The 21,748-nt window shown below is 35.3% G+C and overlaps 1 protein-coding gene across 1 annotated transcript in view; it reads right to left on the bottom strand.

Moving 5' to 3' along the window:
• The window catches only part of LOC107659123 (Kv channel-interacting protein 4-like), a 186,290-nt gene extending 165,494 nt beyond the window's left edge, over nucleotides 1-20,796 (bottom strand). The window contains exon 1 of the mRNA XM_016447952.1: nucleotides 20,693-20,796. Coding sequence (XP_016303438.1) covers nucleotides 20,693-20,750 — 58 coding nt within the window. The 5' untranslated portion in view covers nucleotides 20,751-20,796. The remainder of the gene's footprint in view (nucleotides 1-20,692) is intronic.
• Nucleotides 20,797-21,748: the final 952 nt, after the last annotated feature.

The raw sequence follows: 21,748 nt of genomic DNA, 5'->3' as shown, positions 1-21,748 counted from the left end.
AAGTCGACAAAAAGAAAATTGTATTTCTTTTTAACAGCTTTTTTTTTAATGAGCACATGTAAAGCTATAGCTGTGGCCCCAATAAGCTGAAATGGATAAGCAATTCATCTCAATTTTATTAAGACAAATTATTAAGCTGATAATACAATTACTGTATGTGTTTGATGATATTATTCATATTGTAAGGTAAGATCGATTTAGTAAATGGACAGCGTACTAATGAACCACCTTGGAAATATTACTGATCAACTTTATCTTATAAGTTAATGGAGTCTAATGACAACGGCTGTCAATGATATCTCCATATTCATGGCGTGATCTTTTATTCATCGTGTGCTGCTGAGCTTAATCTGTACACAGAGGCCATTCATCAACATGAAGAGCGGTGCGAGGCGATGGGGGCATCAGGCAGACAGCAGAGACGGCACAAAAATACTGATATTAATCAAGTTGCACCTGGATTATATCATGGTTAATAACTATGACATGCCACAATGACAATGAACCCCAGGTAAAAGTGCAACACTGAACATCTGGTAACATGTTATAGTAAGACTTTTATATGTAAACTGTCACAACAGTGGTTTTTAAATGGTCGGTTGTGACTCCAAATTGGGTCTCAATTCAGTTTTGCAAGAGTTGCTCATGGACAGCAGGGGAAAATAACATAATATGACTAAACATGACCCTGAATACATTCAATATAGTTTCAGTATTAACTAGGAAATATATTTTAAATATTATCTGAAGTTTGTGTTATTATTATTTTGGTAAGACTTGGTAACGAAATATGGTTCCATTTGTTAACATTAACTAATTAACATTTTTTGAAGCATTTGATTAATCTTAGTTAATGTTAATTTCAACATTTACTAATGCGTTATTCAAATCAAAAGTCATGAATCACAAATTGTATCTGACATGAACTAACAATGAACAGTTGTATTTTTATTAACCAACATTAACAAAGATTAATAAATACTTTAACAAATGCATTGCTTATTGTTAGTTAACACATTAACTGACATTAACTAATGGTACATTAATATTTTTTCATAATATATTTTTATTATATAATTTTTTTATTTTCATTTCTTTGTTTACATTTGTGTGATAAAATACGTAAAATGTCTTGTAAAATCTGGTCCTAAAGCAAAACCAGTTGCAAATTAGTCTACTAAAGGTTCGTGAAGAGTATTCAGATTATTAGTATTCAGATGTTGTATACTACAAATGAGTCTTCACATAATAATCCACTTTTGTTGAATATGGTACTAAATGCAAAGTTTGCAACTCTGCATAATGACATATTAATGGTGGAAAGCTGCGGGGATATTAAGGAACTGTAATAAGGCCTTTCAGATGGTTTAGATGATGAATGACTCACTTTATGCCAATTCATGCATTAAACATTTTCGTCTTTCCACTTTTTTATTCACTGCAAAGTCTGAATATATACTATAGCTGCAAAATATAACAGAATCAGAAAGTCTAAACTGTAGTTGTTTTATAAATCCGTCATTGCCACCTACTGGACAAAAAAAAAAGTGTTTCAAAATACAGTACAGCCTAGAAAGGTTAGATAAAAGCTCCAATACTGTGAAACGCAAGAAGAGTTACATATGGCAGAACGTCAAAAATGCTTTTTGTCCCCCACACAATGGAAGTGAAAGGTGACCACAGCTGTCAAACAGGATTTTCATGTCTTTTCAGTGAATACCGACTTACATTTCCATGAATAGTTTTCAGTTCAGATTAGGTCACGGAAAACGGGAAAATGTCATTAATTAAAGGTCACATATTATTCACCTTTCTGGAGTTTTATTTTAGGTTTTGATGTCCTTAAGAATATATATTTGCGGTATAAGTACCAAAAACCATCTAAATATATTTTTACATCTCCTTTCTCATAAGCTCTGCTTTGAACATGTTGATTTTGGCCTGTCTAATTAATATTCATGAGCCTCTCTTCTGATTGGCCTGTTGTTTTCTGAGTGATGCACGGCCAGGCCAACCACAGGTAACTAGGGTCATGTATGCCGTAGCCTGCTATGGAAAATAGAAAAATAGAAACACCTGTAATGATGGCCAATGCTGAGGGAAATGTTTTCCGGCCTTGCATGTTTGAGCCGGATTCAGACCCCGAATCGGTGACGACAGGCAACAACCAACCACCTCATCAAATGCGCTTACAACAGGATGTTTCAGAATGGTAATTCATTTTTTTTTTTTCCAAAAACCAAATGCAGTAATCTAGGTAATATTGCTTTCCTACTGATACAACACGTCAGCATCAAGTTAGCAACACGTTAGCATTATGTTAGCATTGCATAATCGTTTACAAACTATAATTTCAGATTATGCTGGCTCCATAATGTAACATAAAATGTGTCAGAAGTTTACTTACGGGTTGCGGACATTACATAATGCCTGTTACATTACAATACATACAATTTCACTTACCACATAAACAGAGTAAGGAGAGATGACTGAGGAGATGGCGAATTGCAGATCCTGAGCACCTCTGACAAACATCTAATTTTGTAAAATGTGTGGTAAGTACTGCAGCTCCATAGTATAAACAAAGCACATGCAGATCGCGAATCTCCAAAGTGAAAGTGAAACTAAAATCGTGCGTTGGTAGTTACATAGCCCTTAGACCTCAGTTATCATGAAAAAAGCCAGTTTTCAGTTTTGACAATATGGGACCTTTAAGTGCTTTAAACCAACCTTTACATACACTATATATATTTGGTTATATATATATATATATATATATATATTGCACATTCAATGCGATTAAACACAACTCTTTTTCACAAGGGTAATCTTTGGTCCTTATAGTTTTACTGAATGGAAAAGAGCAGCTTCTACTTTTGTGTTGCACAGAAGAAAGGCAGTTATTCGAGTTTGGAACAAGACGAGAGTGAAAATGATGATCATAACTCAAACATGGATTAAATATGGAAGCTGCCAACAAGTTGCTATAAAAAGTCTACAGCTACCACAAGGATAGGAGTTAAATGAATGGGCCTGATGAATCAGACGGTCATTAAAACATAACTTGGTAGAGGTATGACTGTAATTTATGTGGTAGAACAAAAGATAACAGCCTCTTATGTTAACCACAGACCTTATTTTCACACTATTATAAAAATCCACAGGACATTCCCACAGCAAATTAAGAACCAGTGGTGAATTAGCCCTTCAGGGTGGCCTGCACACTGACAACAACTCTATTATTAGAGTATTCACTTTCTGTTGGTCTAGTCTCGACATACAGTGTTGTTGTTTGGCTGAGTGGATGAGGAAACATATGGATACAGCCCCATCCAGTGGTCACAGCCGTACCACAGTCACCTGAACATTTATGACAATCTTTCACATTAAGAAGTTCTATCATGCTTTGAATTACAATAATGACTAATTTTAGACATTTTATTTTACCACGTGTATTTGTGACGTGTAGCCAAGTATGGTGTCCCATCCTCTGCATTTAACCCAACCAAGTGCACACACACAGTAGTGTACACACACACACACAAACACACCGTGAACACACACCCGGAGCAGTGGGCAGCTACTGAGACTTGAACCCGCGACCTTTGGACACTGACTATGTTTCTATGGCAACCGGAGCCTAATGGCAGCTGCAGTGATGCAGTGACTTTACCAATTGGCCATTGGCTCTTTAATTTAGAAGGCGGGACTTATTGTGCAATAATGCGTGTTGCACTTTTTCCCATTCACAGTAATATGAACCATCTCGGTATTTCTAAAGTCTTTGGTTGTACTCGAAAATACATATGAGCTTGTGAAATCTGGCAAACAACACCAGAGAAATCCGCCATTTTTACTGGAAGATTGAGTTATGACAATTTGATTAACATTATGAGGTCAAAATTAAGTAAATAAATAAACGGAAATAACTAACAAAAATGCATGGATGAATTGTTTTTGTGTAATATTTAAATTTGTTTGATGATCTGAAACATTAAAGTGTGACAAACATGCAAAAAAATAAGAAATCAGGAAGGGGGCCAATACTTTTTCACACCACTGTATGTATATATATATATATATATATATATATATATATCAGTCTAACGTTAAGTCTACTTATTTCTAGGATGTAAATGTAAATAATTACAAACTATTCATGAATGAAATAATGGGCTAGTGGCTCTAAATTGACCATTTACTTAAATATAAAGGAAATCTGCAACTGAACTGGAGCTATACAGCGAACCAAGTATTCTAGAATGAGATTAAGAAACATCCATAAAAGTTCTCTGCCTTGCAATTACACGGCTTCATAAAATACAGCATTACGCGGCTGCATTGCAGATAAAACATCCAGAAGACAGATTTGATGCCATATATCACTTTTACTAATGCATTTTTCTGCCGTTTCAGTTTAATCCATCTTGAAGGTTATGCTTTTGAATGCAATCATATAGTCTGCACTGAGACAGGCCAATGTTGGAGCAGCCAAATAAACCCACTGAGTTTGTCCATTCAACAAGGCTGGACACTGACAGCAGCACCTGACACTATGAAGGGCCCAGCTGTTTCCTGAGCCCGTATGATTACAGCACACAGCGCCTTAGATAATAACTGTCTAATGAATAGAGACACAAATACATATACACATACAAACACAGGCTGAGACTCCATCACACAAACATAAACACACATCATGTGAGCCACATATTCAGCTAACACTGGAATGAACCACATATCTATATACAGCATGCAATTACTTTTTATGCCATGCTGAATTACCCTCTCTAGAGAATTTCAGAAATCTTTTTGAACCACCACATTCCCTCAGCATCTGCTTTACTTTCATTAGTATCGTTTCCATTACAGTTTCCATGGACTTTGCCAGAATGGTCTTTTTTTAGCTAGCAACACTCACTTGGCAGTTTCAAACTGGAAGCTGTTTAGCTGTTAGCATCATTTCACACTGTATGGATTGGAATTAGATTGAAAGAATCCACTTTAAACCAACGCTGTGAGATCTAAAGCAAACCGCAGCTCACGTCTAACACCACAAACACTCTCTTTAGCTATTTAACAAATCAGAGACTGTAAATTTACAACTGTAAAACTCATCGATATCCCTTTCACTGTAATATAATGATTTGTTATGCCTGTCACTTCACATGAGACCATAAAGTCTGATCAGTCGAAACACCGAACGCAACATAAATCCAACAGAGGGCAGTAAAATGATCAATATCACATCAGCATTACTACATTAAAATTATATTACTACCACTGTAAAATAACCTCTCTATTAAAGGGAAAGTTCAACCAAAAAATGAACATACTGTCATCATTTATTCAACCTGATGTCGTTCCAAACATGCACGACTTACTTTCTTCTGTGGAACCTGAAAGAAGATATTTTGAGAAAAATCAGATTTGAAGAACATAAAAATGTTTGTTTTTGAAAGCAACATTCAGAGAGCTACAAGTGTCACTTTCTGAAATTAGATCGCCAGTTGTTGTGCCGACTTGCGTCAGAATTAAACATTTGCCTCATTCTGGAACTTTATCATGTCCCCATTTTTTTTTCTAAATGATTGCAAACTACAGTATTATTTTTTACAAAACCTAAATTAATGGGCTTTTGTTCCATCGAAACAACAAACCGATAAAAAGCCATGCAGTATTAAAAATAGGTAGGCCTATAGGACAGAGTTAAAATAGTGCAAAATCTTGACCATTTTAAAGCAAAGAAAATTCTGTAATCATTTACTCATCCACATGTCGTTCCAAATCTGCATCACTTTCTTCAGCAGAACACAAAAGACAATATTCTGAAGAATGTTGGTAACCAAATTGTTTCAACTGTCCAAACACAGAGACATTTCTTAAAATATCTTATTTTATCTTTCTCAGACGAAAAAAGCCATACAGGTTTGAAACGACAGGAGGGTGAGTAAATGGTGACAGAATTTTCATTTTTGAATGAACTAGCCATTTAAAATACACTTAAAAAGCATCAGTGAACATACTCTGTGTGAAATCATGCAACTGACAGAATTTTGTTTCGTTTTTAAGCACTGCATCTGTGCGTAACGTACAGTACTTAAAAGCATTAACTCTTAAAAATACACTCTTAAAAATAAAGATTTCAAAAGGAGGTTTTCATAGCAATGCCTAAACGAACAATTTTGGCTCCTAAAAGAAACTTTCAAATAAACTTTTTTAAATACTCTAAAGAACCTTTATCCACTATATAGAACCTTTTGTACGATGGAAAGATTCCATCGATGTTAAAGGTTCTTCATGGAACCACTGATGCCAATAAAGAAACTTTAGTCTAGTTCCATCAGACTCTTGCATAGAACTCACATCTTCATTCTGGGTGATACTACAGCCATGGCCACTTATCTTGAAGAGGGATTTACCTTTTTGGTTGGGGGAAGCCCAGGAGATGATCCGCCTGACCAGACAGCAGTTGAGCAGCACTTTCTTGGAAAGGCCGTGATCCTTACGAAAGTGAGTCAGGTCTTCGTCCCACTGAGTCCTCTTGACTGGGGCCGACATGGTCACGCTACAACTATTCAAATCCAGTAGGTGCTGTTGAAATGATGCACTCTCATTCATATGTAGTTTGTACTTCCTAAGAGTCAGGAATAATTCAGATTTTCCCTAGTGGGCTGAGAGGCTAAATAAAACATGACTGTTCGGTCATCGAACCGTCTGCACTAATAACTAATCAAACAAGGTTTTCAATATAGCGCTAAACAAAACTATTATGTTTTTCTATATATAGTTGCATCTTAATATGGATGAGTTAAATAGCCTCCCTTATATAAAAGCAACTAATGTGAGTTTAGCAACTGTTGAATTTATCAAACTACATGAAACAAAAAGCTCCCGTTCTAGTTTAAGACTACAGTTAATTCTGTTTTAAATGAAGCAGCATTATTGAACCCGCAAAAGAGTCTTGCACCCTCTCCTCCAGTGAGAGTATTTCCTTACCTTGTGGGCTTAGAAGAGCTGCTGAACCTTCGGCGGCTTCACAGCAACACAAAGATGCTCAGGTTTCACTCTACTGAATGCTTGCTCTTATTTCGTGTGAGAAAAGAGGAGGGGAGGATGAGAGATACTCCAGTGATCAGACTGTCTGCTCAAGCCTTTATCTGCCCCTCTTTCTCATGAGGGGACAGTGAAACATCATCAGCATCTGCACCTGAGAGCGGCCAATCAGAGAGCGGCGTGATCATTCATGTCAATGATGGACATTTTACTCACAGGACCCAGGACTGTCATCCGCCCCCCCCCTCTCACGAGGGGACAGCGAATCATCATCAGCATCTGCACCTGAGAGCGGCCAATCAGAGAGCCACATGATCATTCATGTCAATGATGGACTTTTACTCACAGGACCCAGGGCTGGACCCATGGGAAGTATACTTTTCTGACGAGAAATACACACACACACACTTGTCATTCTCTGCCCTTGCAGTCACACACGCAAACATTGAGCCAATAATGAAGTGTTGGCTCGCAGGCAGATTCCTCTGCTGCTCTGTTGCCATATTTAGCAACATTTAGACCCCACATCCCATAAAATCACTCAGCATGCAGTATATACACAAATCAACAGGGCCGACTGTACTGAGAATACTAGAATAATGATTACATGCACATCATTTTAGTCTGCTTAACTTTTTATTCTGGAAAAAACGTATAACATACCAGTGCTGGGTAGATTACTAACAATTTGCTGTCCATTACTGATTGCAAATTACATGACAAAAATTGTAGTTAGTAACATAATCCATTACATAACATATTTTGGGTAATATAATCAGACTACTTTTTGATTACTTTTGACCTAACTCATTTGTCACATTGATATGATAATCTTGTACCATACTGATATACAAATACAAAGAGAAAGAAAATTATATTGCATTTGTTAACAACATGAAGTGAATGTATTATGAATAATTTATTGCTATTGTGTGAATAATATAATTGTAAATACAAGTACTTAATTTTTGGAATCTGATTATGTAATCCAGATTACATGTAATCAGTTACTACTCAGCACTATAATGTACTATTTAAATATAAATACTGTACTATAATATAATACTATAAAGTATAACTTAATACTATAATATGAATTTTGGTCAGATTTAATACAGTTCTACGTGTTAAGATTAGTTGTTACAACAGCTAATAGTTTTACAGCATTTCTTAATCTAGGTTTTCATGACACATAAAAAAAAAAAATTACCAAATTTTGAATGGCCAATATTTTTTACGTATTAGATTTTTGGTAACACATAATATGGTTCAATATAATTTGAACATTTCAGTTGTCTAAATTAATAGTAATGTATTATAAACAAGCATGAATTAACAATTAACAAAAGTATATTTATAATAATTGCCGTACTGTTAAAAAAATTGTCTGACTTGGTAAGAATTTTAATTAATTAATTTATTATTTATTTTATGTTATTTATTTTTTATTTTATTTATTTATTTATTTATTATTTTGTTTATTTATGTATTTGTTTATTTATTTATTTTTGCTTCTCTGGTGGTTTTATATTGATCGATTTTTTAAATAAAAAACAAGACAAAATGCTGTTTTTTTTTTTAATATTTCAAATAAACTATGATGCATATTCTTTATTCTCTAACTACTGTCGATGCCCCTCCTGCCATTTATTTCAATTCAGTTTTAGTCACTGTGTACAGTAATTTAATCAGCTCATTCATTCCTTATATCATGTCCTTGATAATGGCACACAAGAGCACAGTGAATTGCATAATGTAGGCCAATATATATATATTTGGATTTCTGGAATTCCGAATGAGCAATATTTTTGACGTAGTCGATGGCAGCATTTAGAGCATACAGGAGTATTAGCTGGTGTGGATTTCAAACCAACTTTGTGATTCGTCCTCTGTACAAAATGACCTGAATTCACACAGGGAAGTTCACATTCACAGGTGCATTAAAAAGATTGATCAATCAGCCTGCGGAGGGAAATCCGGTAAGACAAAACAATCACAGCCCCAGAGCTTCACAACATCATTATCCTCCCCCTGCTCTGCTGTTTCTATTTTGAGCTAATGTGACTGATTAATCACAGAGATTACTAACAACAAATACATAAAAGTGAACAAAAATAACGAACACAATGTAAGGCTGGGTTTGTAGTATGATGCATTTTTGACACTCTAGATATTAACCAGATAAAACCAACAAAATATATGGCATGGCTCACTTAGTGCTGAGCGACTTAAAATGAAAATGCAAGCTAACTGATCCACCACTGCTCTTTAGTTAGAAACCTATATTGATCTCAAGATGAAACCAACCCTGATCTACAGAAATCAACAGAGTCCACACAACCACATATCTGCTATTTCAGATAAAGATTGAACTGAATTCTGCTCAATGTTAATGCATTTTTTATTTGTAAATGCAGTTTGAATATATGATTTCAAACAAACACTAAACAATACCAGATTTTTAAGTATTTTGAAAAGTCACCCAACAAAAACATAACAACATAAAAAAATAAAATAAAAAGGCATGTAGCGAATTGAGGGATTTTGTCACCAAATGTAGCGACTTTCTCATTGTTGCTGTGACTTTTATTAATGTTTTGTGACAAGAAGCTATTTTGGAGATATTTAAATATATTTGGCATCTTAAATATATTTAAATATATTTTTTGGTGATTAAAAAAAAAAAAATGTTTTTTTTAAATAAGCAGACATTCTGTCTTTTGTAGCATCTTTTTTCTGTTATCATTTAACATATAGCTGAAATCACAGCAATAGCAAACAAAAATAGCAAAAATATTTAATAATCAGTGGAAACCGTTACAGTGTTCTCTATCACAATAAGCACAAAGTCGTTCGGTTTGCTCCATTAATAGGCTCCGGCATCGTGGCCGCATTACGACTTCGGGAGTGCATAATTTCTCTAATAATTCAATGGCCTAGAGTCACAACCACACCTCAAGGCATTGTTCAGATGTTTTTATTCAAGACATTTCTCATGTTTCAGTTCTGAAAACGTGTGTGTGTTGAACTAATTTCTTATGCACCTCATCCCAAACATTCCGTTGCTGATTCCAAAATGTCAACGGAGGCTTGAGCCATTGATATGCCTTGGTTCAATAATTATTCATCAGAAAGAACTCTGTGCGTCTCAGTTGAAAATTTTATTTCAACACAATTAAAAATGACAAAAGGTGTCCCACAGGGATCTATTTTAGCACCAATTTTATTTTCTATCTATATTAATGACCTAGGTCATGGGATAACCTCGGCTAGAATTCATCTATATGCTGATGACAGAATTATTTATACAGTAGCGCATTCGGTGAACCAAGCCATAGAGCTTTTGCAAGAATCTTTTTGGTCACTACAACTGTCATTGTGTGTGTGTGTGTGTGTGTGTGTGTGTGTGTGTGTGTACTAAAGTAAATTTAGCTTTTTAGATTTTGAATCAAAAACTGATCAAGATGTTAATATTGAAGTTAATATTGTGTTACAATTTAGACGAGTTATTATCTGTTTTGCCATTGATTATTGTTATTCATGCAACATTGAATAACTCATTTAAAGCTACTTTTTTATGTCTATTCAATGATTTTGTTATTTAACATAATAATGACTATTTTGATAATGATTATTTTAAATGATCAATTTCTCAGCCCAAAGTGATGTGTGACTAAATTGTCATTAATTCGAATAATAAATCAGCACATCATGTCATTAATTAGATTAAAATATTTAATGGCTTGACAGCCCATATACACTGAACAAAATTATAAACGCAACACTTTTGTTTGAGTTTCACAATTTGAGTTGAATTACTGAAATAAATGAACTTTTTCACGACATTCTAATTTATTGAGATGCACCTATATGTATACTGTATATATGTTGTGCCTATACACAAGTTTTCCATGTTATTTATGTAACTGCACAGGGTATGCACAGCTTTGCCCTAATTTCCTGAGGTCTCATAACTCATTATGTCTGTGAATCTGTGGAGGTCTCTAGTCCCTCCTCTATCACCCTTTCAAAGTCAGTGTGGTCACGAGTCTGACAGTTGCTGTCTATGGACTCTAGACAGAGATCTGTGAATATCAGCTGAGCGCTGTGCGGGCATTAATAGTTACCTTGGCCCCCTTCAAAACAGGAAAGGAAAGGACGTGACGTGTGGCTAAGTATGGTGTCCCATACTTGGAATTTGTGCTCTACATTTCACCCATCCAAGTGCACACACACACACACACAGCATGAACAGTGGGCCATTTTTGCTGCAGCACCCGGGGAGCAGTTGGGGTTCGGTGCCTTACTCAAGGGTCTCGCCTCAGTCGTGGTATTGAGGGTGGAAAAGAGTGCTGGTTGTTCACTCCCCCACCTACAATCCCTGCCGGTACCAAGACTCAAACCCGTGGCCTTTGGGTTACAAATCCGACTCTCTAACCATTAGGCCATGACTGCCCCAGCAGCTAATAGCACACAGACGCATAGTCTCTCTAAAGCCATTTTGTTTTAGCCTGGTGTTAGCCTATATTGTGGAGAAAAAGCTTCATCAGCCGATTTGACCATAATTTAAAGTCATGGCAGACTTATAGTGAGATGAACTTAGCCAATAGAATAGCCAAATCCCAGAGACGAGTTATCATTTTAGTACTTCTGCTTCAATCGTCTTGAAGTCAATGTTGAATTGGTTTTTGGTTAAATGCTTAAAATAAGGCCTGTTTTTAACACAAGCTCAAGATATTTTCACATTTAATTCCATGACATAAAATACACCAGTTATACCACCTTGTATATACCACCCATAAACTTTTGTTGGTCACAGAGCAGATTTTCTGAAATAATCCAAAAGCCAATGGAAAAAACCTATTTGGTTTTTGTCGAGGAAACCAGGGTGATGCAAACTTACAGGCTGGCCTATAAAAATACACATCACTGCAGTGATATAGTTTTTACTGTATCTGGGGGTGATTAAAGCACAAAGGATGATCTCCAGTAGCACAAACACTTACTCATTGTGCTTGTTAGTGATTTATCTTTTGCGGTTTGCAACCGTCTATTTTGAATACATTGTAAATTGCATCTGTACGCCAAACATAATTGTTCACCACACCTAATAAATGGTAATTCACACACATGCATACATACACACCACCCCACTGCTTTCCCCTGAAGGGGACCGTGAGTCAACAACCTAGTCAAATGAAGAAAAATAAATACATTTAATATATATTTAATACATTAGAATGTAGATTTCTCACAACTTCTCCAACATTCTCACTAATTTTTCTCAAGAAAGAGAGAACTTTAGTTAGCCTGTGCTAAATAAGTGTCATCATTGTAGCTCATTTATGACTGGCAAAATTTACTCCCTCTGGTCTCACCTTAAAAAAATCATGTTTCATTGGACACAGAAAGAAATGGGTCTCTGCAGTGTAGCTTTGCAATTCAGCCTCTAGATGACAGTGTTGTATATAAGTGTATTCGGATTCAGAATGAGCTTTATTTAACAAACTACTGCTCTGAGGCCCAATAAAATCACACACCTGCTCGTATACTTCATTATTCAGATTGGTGATAATTTATGCTAAAACTACTATCTGGCACTTCATGTATACATACAGGTATGGAAGGTAAACTCTAGAAGAGTGTAGAGATATTAGTCATGTTGCCTTGGTTTTGAAAAGGAATAGCAAAGCAATTATGCTTAAAATAATCTGTGTGCATTGATATAAAAGGTCACTAGGTGTTACTCCTGATGACTCTAAATCTTGATTTTATAGAATGTAATAAAAATATCAATAGTATCTGATTGTAATATTTTTACTTTATATAGAAAGCGTTAAACTCTTAAAGGATTATAAAACGTCCTTTAATAACTCATGCTACTTAAGAACACAATGTCTAATCTTGCGGATTGAGGGCACATATGTTCTGAGTGTGACAGAAAAATAAATATATTAAAGTGATGCTTTAATATATTCAGATGATAAGAGAGTTGCATCAGTGACTGCGTTTGATCTGATGAATCTGTTTGCACGCCTGTCATATCTTAGATTTTACAATAGCCAGTTATGAATGATATAATCTGAAAACTGTGGACGGTGAGAAAGACAGATATGAGAGAATCAAAACTTGCAATGAAACATCCAGTTTATGACCAGTATCTAAGGGTCGATGATATTGATACATCCATTGGAGGCAATTAAAGTGCAGCTGTCTATGTGAAATCTCTTAAAGGGATAGTTCATGCAAAAAAAGAAAATTCTGTCTTTTACTCAAAGTCAGTGGCTACCTTTAAACATTTTGATTACCAAACATTCTTCAAAATACCTTCTTTTGTGCTCTGCAGAAGAAAGAAACTCATTCAGGTTTGGAACAACAATAAAGGGTGAACAAATGCCAGAAATTGCATTTTTGGTGAACTATCCCTTTAGAAAATAAAGGTTATTGGTATCTACAGTTCCATGAAGAACCTTAAAAATCTATAGAACCATTCCATTGCACAAAAGGTTCTTTATAGTGGATAAAGGTTCTTAAGATTAATGTTCTTGAAACTAAGAAAATAATGGTTCTTTTAAAGGTATATAGGGTAGGCGATTTCAGAGAAGCTAGCAATAGCAAGCTAGCTTTGAAAACATTCTGAAAGATTCTTTGGGGAACAAAAATGATTCTTCTGTATAACTACGAAAACCTTGGAACCTTCATTTTAAGAGAGTATGTGAGATTTTAGTAGGGTTTTTAATTACTTTTATGACTTTAGACCACATGTGTGGTTTTGAGATGGAGAGAATGAATTAGAGGTCAAATTCCCAAGGAAAAAGCAAGTAATGACACCAAAACAAAGACCTTCATGGCAGCTTAACATTCATTCAAACCACAGCGGACGGATGCTGAAGTGTGCGGTTGAGGAGCCGCTCTCGCTGGCATGACACCTGAGTAAGCAAAGACACTGTGAATATGTGGCATAAACAAGCCTGGAGGGAGCTTCTAAACAGGAAAGCGTGTCCGTTCTCCTTTTGGCCCCAGGCGTTCATAAACAAACGCCTTCTGTTCGCTCTTCCCAGTGAGTTTATTTGTGACGCGGGCTCTCTCCCCTCCGCCGCTCACGCCTGGCCCCGCTCCGACGGCAGTAGGCCATCCTGGCAGCTGCTTACCGCTCCAGCTCCCGACGGGAAAAACAGAAATGGGCTCCACTACAATCAAAACCTGGTGGAAAAAGCCTGAGAGACCGACGGGAAGTGCTTGTGGCAATTAATCCTTGCTTTTCCAAGAGTGTGAAGTGGATGAATATATTGGGGCTCAAAGCTGCAGAAATGTATTTAAGGTGGCAATTCTAAGATTTTAAAGAATTCTAGGATTTGGAGGTTGAGTTTCTACTTTAAGAGCATAGAACAAGTTTAATTTTAGTATCATCGAGATACATTTTATTAAAGGAATAGTTCACCCAAAAATTAAAGTTATATTTACTCCCCCTCAGGCCAGCCAAGATATAGATGAGTTTTTCTCCATCAGATTTGGAGGAATAGCATTCCATCACTTGCTCACCAATGGATCCTCTGCAGTGAATGGGTGCCGTCAGAATGAGAGTCCAAACAGCTGATAAAAACGTCACAATCAGTCCATCAGTTAATGTCTTGTGAAATGAAACGCGGTGTGTTTGTAAGAAACAAATCCATCATTAAGACGTTTGTAATTTCAAACCGTTGCTTTCAGCTAAAATGCGAGTTCTATCCATAATATTGTTTTATCCAGTGAAAAAGTCGTCTCGTCTGAAACAGGAGAGAAACATGCACAGATCAAGCACCATGTGCAATTGAACAGTCCAAAATTGTTCAAAACCAATACGTGGGTGGATTTTGATCTGAGAGGACAACAGGGGATGGACTTCATCACTGGAGAAAGCGTCATTAAGATTATGGACAAAGATTATTGGCCAAAAACAATAGTTTAAAGTTAAACCCCATAATGATGGATTTGTTTCTTACATACATGCAACTTTTCCCTTCACAAGGCATTAATTGATGGACTGGAGTGGTGTGGATTACTTGTGGATTATTGTGATGTTTTTATCAGCTGTTTGGACTCATTCTGACGGCACCCATTCACTGTAATGGTAAAGTTTTTTTATGTCTATATTTATTTAGTTAGTTAGCTAGTTTTAGTTATTTTTGTACTTATCTGCTCTGATTTTGGAACAGGATTGAGCGCACTACACTCATATTGGCACTTTTTAGCCTGGCTATAACTCACTTTTTGAGATGCTTTTATCTAAATGAGGAATACAACAAGCGATTCATCATAAAGAAGCAATAAACATGAGAAGTGCTAGTAATACAAAGTTTTAGACATTGTTTAGAAATATTCAAGCTAGAACAGAAAATTAAGGAATAGTGAAAGCATAGAGGAAGATTTTTTTTCAGTAGGAATCAGCATGTTTGTCTTGCAAACATATGTTTAAAAAAAATGGCAAGAAAACTTTATTATATTAATTCCTGTACTTAAAACAGACGAGAATGAGGCATGAGGCTGATCTATTAATATATATTATTAATATATAAGAAAATTAGCCTCATTCCTATTCCAACTCTAATAACTCCACACCTCTGAATGACAGAAGATAGCATGGAGAAAGCATTATAACCGAGAATACATCCAGACGAGTACTGTAAATGCTTTTAATTCCTTTAGTTGATCATATGCATGTTCAAATAAACGTCTCTATCATTACCGCACTTCTTACTGAATTCTCCCCTGACAGTTTCTTCTCTTCTGTTGTGTTCATGCACACTTTACATAACTAAATCACCAACTAGAGCAATTAAAAGATCATTTTCCTCCATAACTGTGATTACATTTTTATTTTATTTTTTGCTCCCACTTTCTGCTATTTCTCCCTCTACTCTTGCACCCTTTTGCAATTTCATTGATGCTCATACACACGGATGATCTCAGGCATTTTGTCGATCTAATCACACACAACAAGGTGTAAATCTTCAGTCTTGTACTGTGCACCTGCATTAACATTTATTTTACAGGGAAGTATGGAAAAGTATGGAAATGTAATGCTGATTATGAACTGTAGGTTGGCAATGTTAAGCCTTTAAAATAAAGATTTTCACAAGTAATATTGCAAAGTCCACCTGGCAAGTCCTTGGTTCCACCCACTGATTATGCAACACACTTGCAACGACAAAAAAAAAAGAGAGAAAGACACACTGAGAAACGGATATTCATTTGCCAAAACTTCTACAGAGGCTGCTAGTCCTAAATAACCAATGTGTGCAATGATGCATACTGTATATAAAGGCATTAATGACTGAGGTACAATAAGCTACCAAACCTTTGGCTTCAGATGAAGCCTCAAGGTCACCAGCGGATCAAAATATCTTTAATAATGCTAAAGCAAACACACCTTTTGAGTCATTCACCAAATGCACATGACACAAGCGCAGTGTGTGGACCAGTTGAAAATGATAAAGCAAAAAAAATTACAGTCAATTTTCAAACCTCAACATTTGGAAACAAGAGTCTGCTCAATTATACGTTTTAGGCATGCATGGCAAATGTACAATACTATTGTTTTTATCTACTGCTCTGGATTTTAAATATTCAACATGCTCAGCTCAGCAGACTCACACTCTTCTATATGGAAATATAACGGTTCAAACCAACAGCAGTTACATATTCAACTGAGTGACCAGTGTTTCCAAAGCGTGGGTTTGAGAAATAAGTAACCTGCAAAGTAAAACCGTCGCCTACCTAATATTGGCACACACTATCTGCTTATTTGTGCCAATTCGCTTTCTCTGCATGGCCAATGTGAAAACTTGTTCTAGTTCACCTACAAATTTAAATTAGCTGAAAATGTACTCACCCTAAGGACATCCAAGATGTAGATGAGTTTGTTTCTTCATCAAATTTGGAGAAATGTAGCATTGCATCACTTGCTCACCAATGGATCCTCTGCAGTGAATGGGTGCCGTCAGAATGAGAGTCCAAACAGCTGATAAAAACATCACAATAATCCACAAGAAATCCACACCACTCCAGTCCATCAGTTAATGCCTTGTGAAGGGAAAAGCGTGTTTGTAAGAAACAAACACATCATTAAGGCATTTTAACTTAAAACCATTTCTTCTGGTCAAATAATCCATAATAACGCTTCCTCAAGTGAAATCTCAAGTCCATCCCCTGTTGTCCTCTCACATCAAAATCCATCCACATATTTTTTTTTTAACTGTTTTGGCTTGTAAGCAGTGCTTGATCTGAGCATATTTCTCTCCTGATTCAGACATGATGACTTTTTCACTGGAGAAAGCAATATTATGGATAGAGGACTCCTATTTTAGGTTTGAAGTTGTAAAAGTCTTAATGATGGATTTGTTTCTTATAAACAGGCAGCTTTTCACCTCACAAGACATTAATTGATGGGCTGGAGTGGTGTGGATTACTTGTGGATTATTGTGATGTTTTTATCAGCTGTTTGGACTCTCATTCTGACGGCACCCATTCACTACAGAGGATCCACTGGTGAGCAAGTGATGCAATGCTACATTTCTGATGAAGATACAAACTCATCTACATTTTGGATGGTTTGAACGTGAGTAAAGTTTTAGCAAATTTTCATTTTTGGGTCAACTATTCCTTTAAGTATGTTATTTTCATCAAGTTTCTCAAAGGAATATTTCATTATTTATTCGTCCTTGTGTTATTTCAAATCTGAATGTAATTTTTTCCCCCATAAAACATGAAAAGAGACATTCTGAAGAATCTTTATGCAGCTCTTTTCCAGCAATCCATAGATTTATTCATGTTCACAATCCAAAAATGTCACAAAAGTCATTGAGGATAAAGAATGAGATGTGAGAGCTTCAAAAAGATTCTGTGAAAACGGCTTACATTTCAGTCTACTCCTCACATGACATTATCATATGGTTTCAGAAGACTAAAATATATAGTGCAGGAATTGAATAAACCACCTTTATGGTTCATTTATGATTTTTTTTTTTTGACAGATGTTGTCTCTATGGACTGTCGTTTTATGGAAAAGAACTGTTTGAAGATTCTTTAAAAAATTCCTTTTGTGTTCCACAGAAAATTGAGACATGAGGGTGAGTCAAAAACAAAAATATTTTCAGAATTCTTTTAGTTTTCAATTGTGATCACAATTTTCAAATTAAAGCTTATTTCTACAAGCACTACAGGTGTCTTAATTTACTCTAACTAATTCACTCTTCAAGCAACAATATCTAATGATGTAGTAAGAAATATATCTAAAATATTGTTTATGGCCATTTTATCTAAATGCTAAAATATTCATAATTATATAGATAAGATAATGGCATCAGAAAATGGCACGTTCATTTTTATATCCCTCATCCTCATTAACCTTTCCCTAATGCCTGTATTAATTGTGTCTCTTCTCACAAGGTGAATCAGTACCAGCTGTAAGAATTTCAACCCTGAAAGACAAGTTGAAACGGCCTTACCCTTGAAAGCACAACACTTCTCTAATGGCAATAAACCTGTCTGAATGTGGGATTTGGAAGTGTGAATGTTAAGATCCATTTAGGAGAGCAAGCGCATTAATGTCATCTCAGATTCAAGGTTTAAAGACGTCTACATCATCGCCCTTGCAAAGAAAATGCTAATTATTCACATTGCCTATGTTGAGACTAACACCCTGTGTAACAAACTGTTTGTAAAGTAGATGAGTAAATGGAAGCAATTGTGTTGTGTGCTGAATAAAAAATAGTTCCCTTCAATTTAAACAAGCTTTAGGTACTTTATACAGAATAACATGGACTCTTAGCAGGACATAAAATTGACTAATGCACAACAAACCATTAGTACAGTTGTTGTTATTTCACAGAAAACATCACATGCATTTCTGCAATTGTTCTGCCATCATTTAATGCAGAGAATTCAGTGATCTGTGAGAGCATATTATCCTTTATACTACTCAAGATAATGGGAAATTATCAGTTTTCCACAGTCCTCAATGCACTTGAGGTCCATCCAGCATCAGCATGATCACCAACAACATCATATAGCTCATTTTATTGCTGCTATTGTAATAATAACTGCTGTGTGTGCACAATAGTCAACTATATAATAAAGGCAGACTTGAACTGAAAGGCTTTGCACGGGTATTTTTCATGAACAAAGTCAGGGCAGGTTGTCATTTTATAGAATTCAATTGAACCCAAATGATTTTGCACTTAACAATTGTGTTATTTACATGTTTTGTGAATTATCAGAGCTGGGTAGTAACTGATTACATGTAATCTGGATTACGTAATCAGATTCCAAAAATGAAGCACTTGTAATTCGATCTTGTTACATTTTAAAATACTCGTAATGAGACTACAGTTACTTTTTAATGATTACATATTATTCACACAATAACAATAAACGATTCATGATTCTCCCTAATTCTTTCCTCTCTAAAGTAGCCAGCCGGTTATACGCATTCAGAAATTCTTCCAGTTTTGTTGACATTCACACAAACCGTTTTTACTTTGATTGTTGTGATTTAACATTTGAATTGCATTTTTATGATTTAATCATTAGCTTTTCATTGAATTCACGAACCCCAGTTTGGGAAACCTGGACGTAATGTAATGGTTAATGCACTTCATGTTGCTTCTAACAATAAATGAAACTATTTTCTTTCTTTTTTGCATTTTTATATCAATATAGTGCAAGATTATCCTATTTAAATCAATGTGATAGTTGAGTTAAAGGAACACTCCACTAATATTGAAAATAGGCTCATTTTCCAACTCCCCTAGAGTTGCCAGACCCGGAGATCGGCTGAATGGATTCGAAAACGGTAAAACTCAGCTGTTTAACTCTAGGGGAGTTGGAAAATGAGCCTATTTTCAATATTAGTGGAGTGTTCCTTTAAGTCAAAAGTAATCTAAAAGTAATCAAAAGGTAGTCTGATTATATTACCGAAATTGTGTGTAATGGATTACATTATTGACTACCATTTTTGTCATTGCAATTTGTAGCCTACCCAGCACTGTAAATGATATATACTCTATAACAGTTTTTTGACAGAAGTACTATTTACTATACTAGCATTAATAGTACAGATTGACTTGATATAAAGCATTTAATGCTACATTTACAACGAATTTTGATGGCAAAGCCCAGAATGTGCTATACGTATTGAGGGTTGGTAGTTTGGTAGAGGATGAGCGAGTTTTTATACATGTAAAATGGTCAAGGATTGTGTCCGCAGGCAGCGAGTTTCATCCCACCGGCTTGCCTTCTTCAAGTCATGCATTTTATAAAAAGACGCTGAAACACAATCTAAAAAAGTCGACAGTGAACAAACGGTCCATCAAGTTCCTCTGCAAACTATTACACAGGTGGAAGTCTGCCTAAGCTTAAATATCATGATATAGATTTTCATCTACAAGATTCAGATGCCATGCCAATAATGAAATAATTTAAATCTACCGGCCAAAGTAACAGGTAGCCTAGATTGTCCAGCTGTGACACCGCGAATAAAGTCCCCTCTCACTCACAGAACGGCAAAAGTACACACATGACCGTCAGCTTGTCAAACTTGCATTTGCATGCACGAGGAAGCGTGAAGGTGACAATAATCATGCACCTTTAGTCCTACCACTCGATGAACTTGACGTGTCCACTCGGGCTGAGATGCTGTCGCGTTTCTTCTCCATTGCAACAACAGTGTTTGTTTCCAGTTTTCTCTCCGTGTGTCGCGCGTTTATGGGGGCAGATTTAGTGACTGTTGCGCTTCAGCTGATGCTGCCTGATGCAGTCGAGGATAAGCGTCGCCGCAGAGGCGAGCTCTCGCTGTCAGTGTTGATTTCATAAGGGCAGTCAACTTTGCCAAATATATATTTTTTATTGCTTTTATCCTAAATATATGACATTTTATGTATACAATAGCACGCATGTTATATATACATTTAAAGTTTATTTACATAATATATTATATCATATTATGTTTTACTTATATTTAATAACATAAAATATTGAATATAATATATTTAATTGTGTATTAACCCCTATTTTTGAGCATTTTCTGAAAAACGACATACCCAAATACAAATGTCTATAGCTCTTGAACCCTTTGGTCTATAATATTCACAAATCTTGTTACCCAAGAGTAATAATAACTCAAAAGTAGTATAGCAACAGAGTAAAACAAGGTAAAATGTACATGAAAGTGACTAACGATTTGTTCAAATGAACTTCACTTACGGAAAAATGGATGAGACTTTAAATAATATAAATATATTTAATATAAAATTAAACATTGTATTAAATATGTTATATGTTATAAAATAATATATTATAAATATACATATAAATAATTTATATTATTTAATATATTTGATATAATATAAAATATATTACATTTATTATTAATATATTACATTTAAATTTTATATAATATAACTATATTGCAATTTAAGAGATTGCTAGTCCGTATTTAATTACAGTTGCACCTCAATTTGAACTCTTAAGAAACTCTTTTATATATTTAATAATTATATGATTGTAATATCATTTATATTATTTGATATATTTAATATACCATACACTCTAAAAAATGCTGGGTTAAATATATCCCAGCACTGGTTAAAAAGGGACAAACCCAGCGGTTGGGTTGTTTTGACCCAGCTGTTGGGTTGTTTTGACCCAGCGGTTG

This window comes from Sinocyclocheilus anshuiensis, unplaced genomic scaffold (assembly GCF_001515605.1).
Source record: "Sinocyclocheilus anshuiensis isolate Anshui unplaced genomic scaffold, SAMN03320099.WGS_v1.1 scaffold87, whole genome shotgun sequence".
NCBI lineage: Eukaryota > Metazoa > Chordata > Actinopteri > Cypriniformes > Cyprinidae > Sinocyclocheilus > Sinocyclocheilus anshuiensis.
The sequence above is the reverse complement of the archived record's forward strand: the minus strand, read 5'-3'. Positions and strand labels throughout refer to the sequence as shown.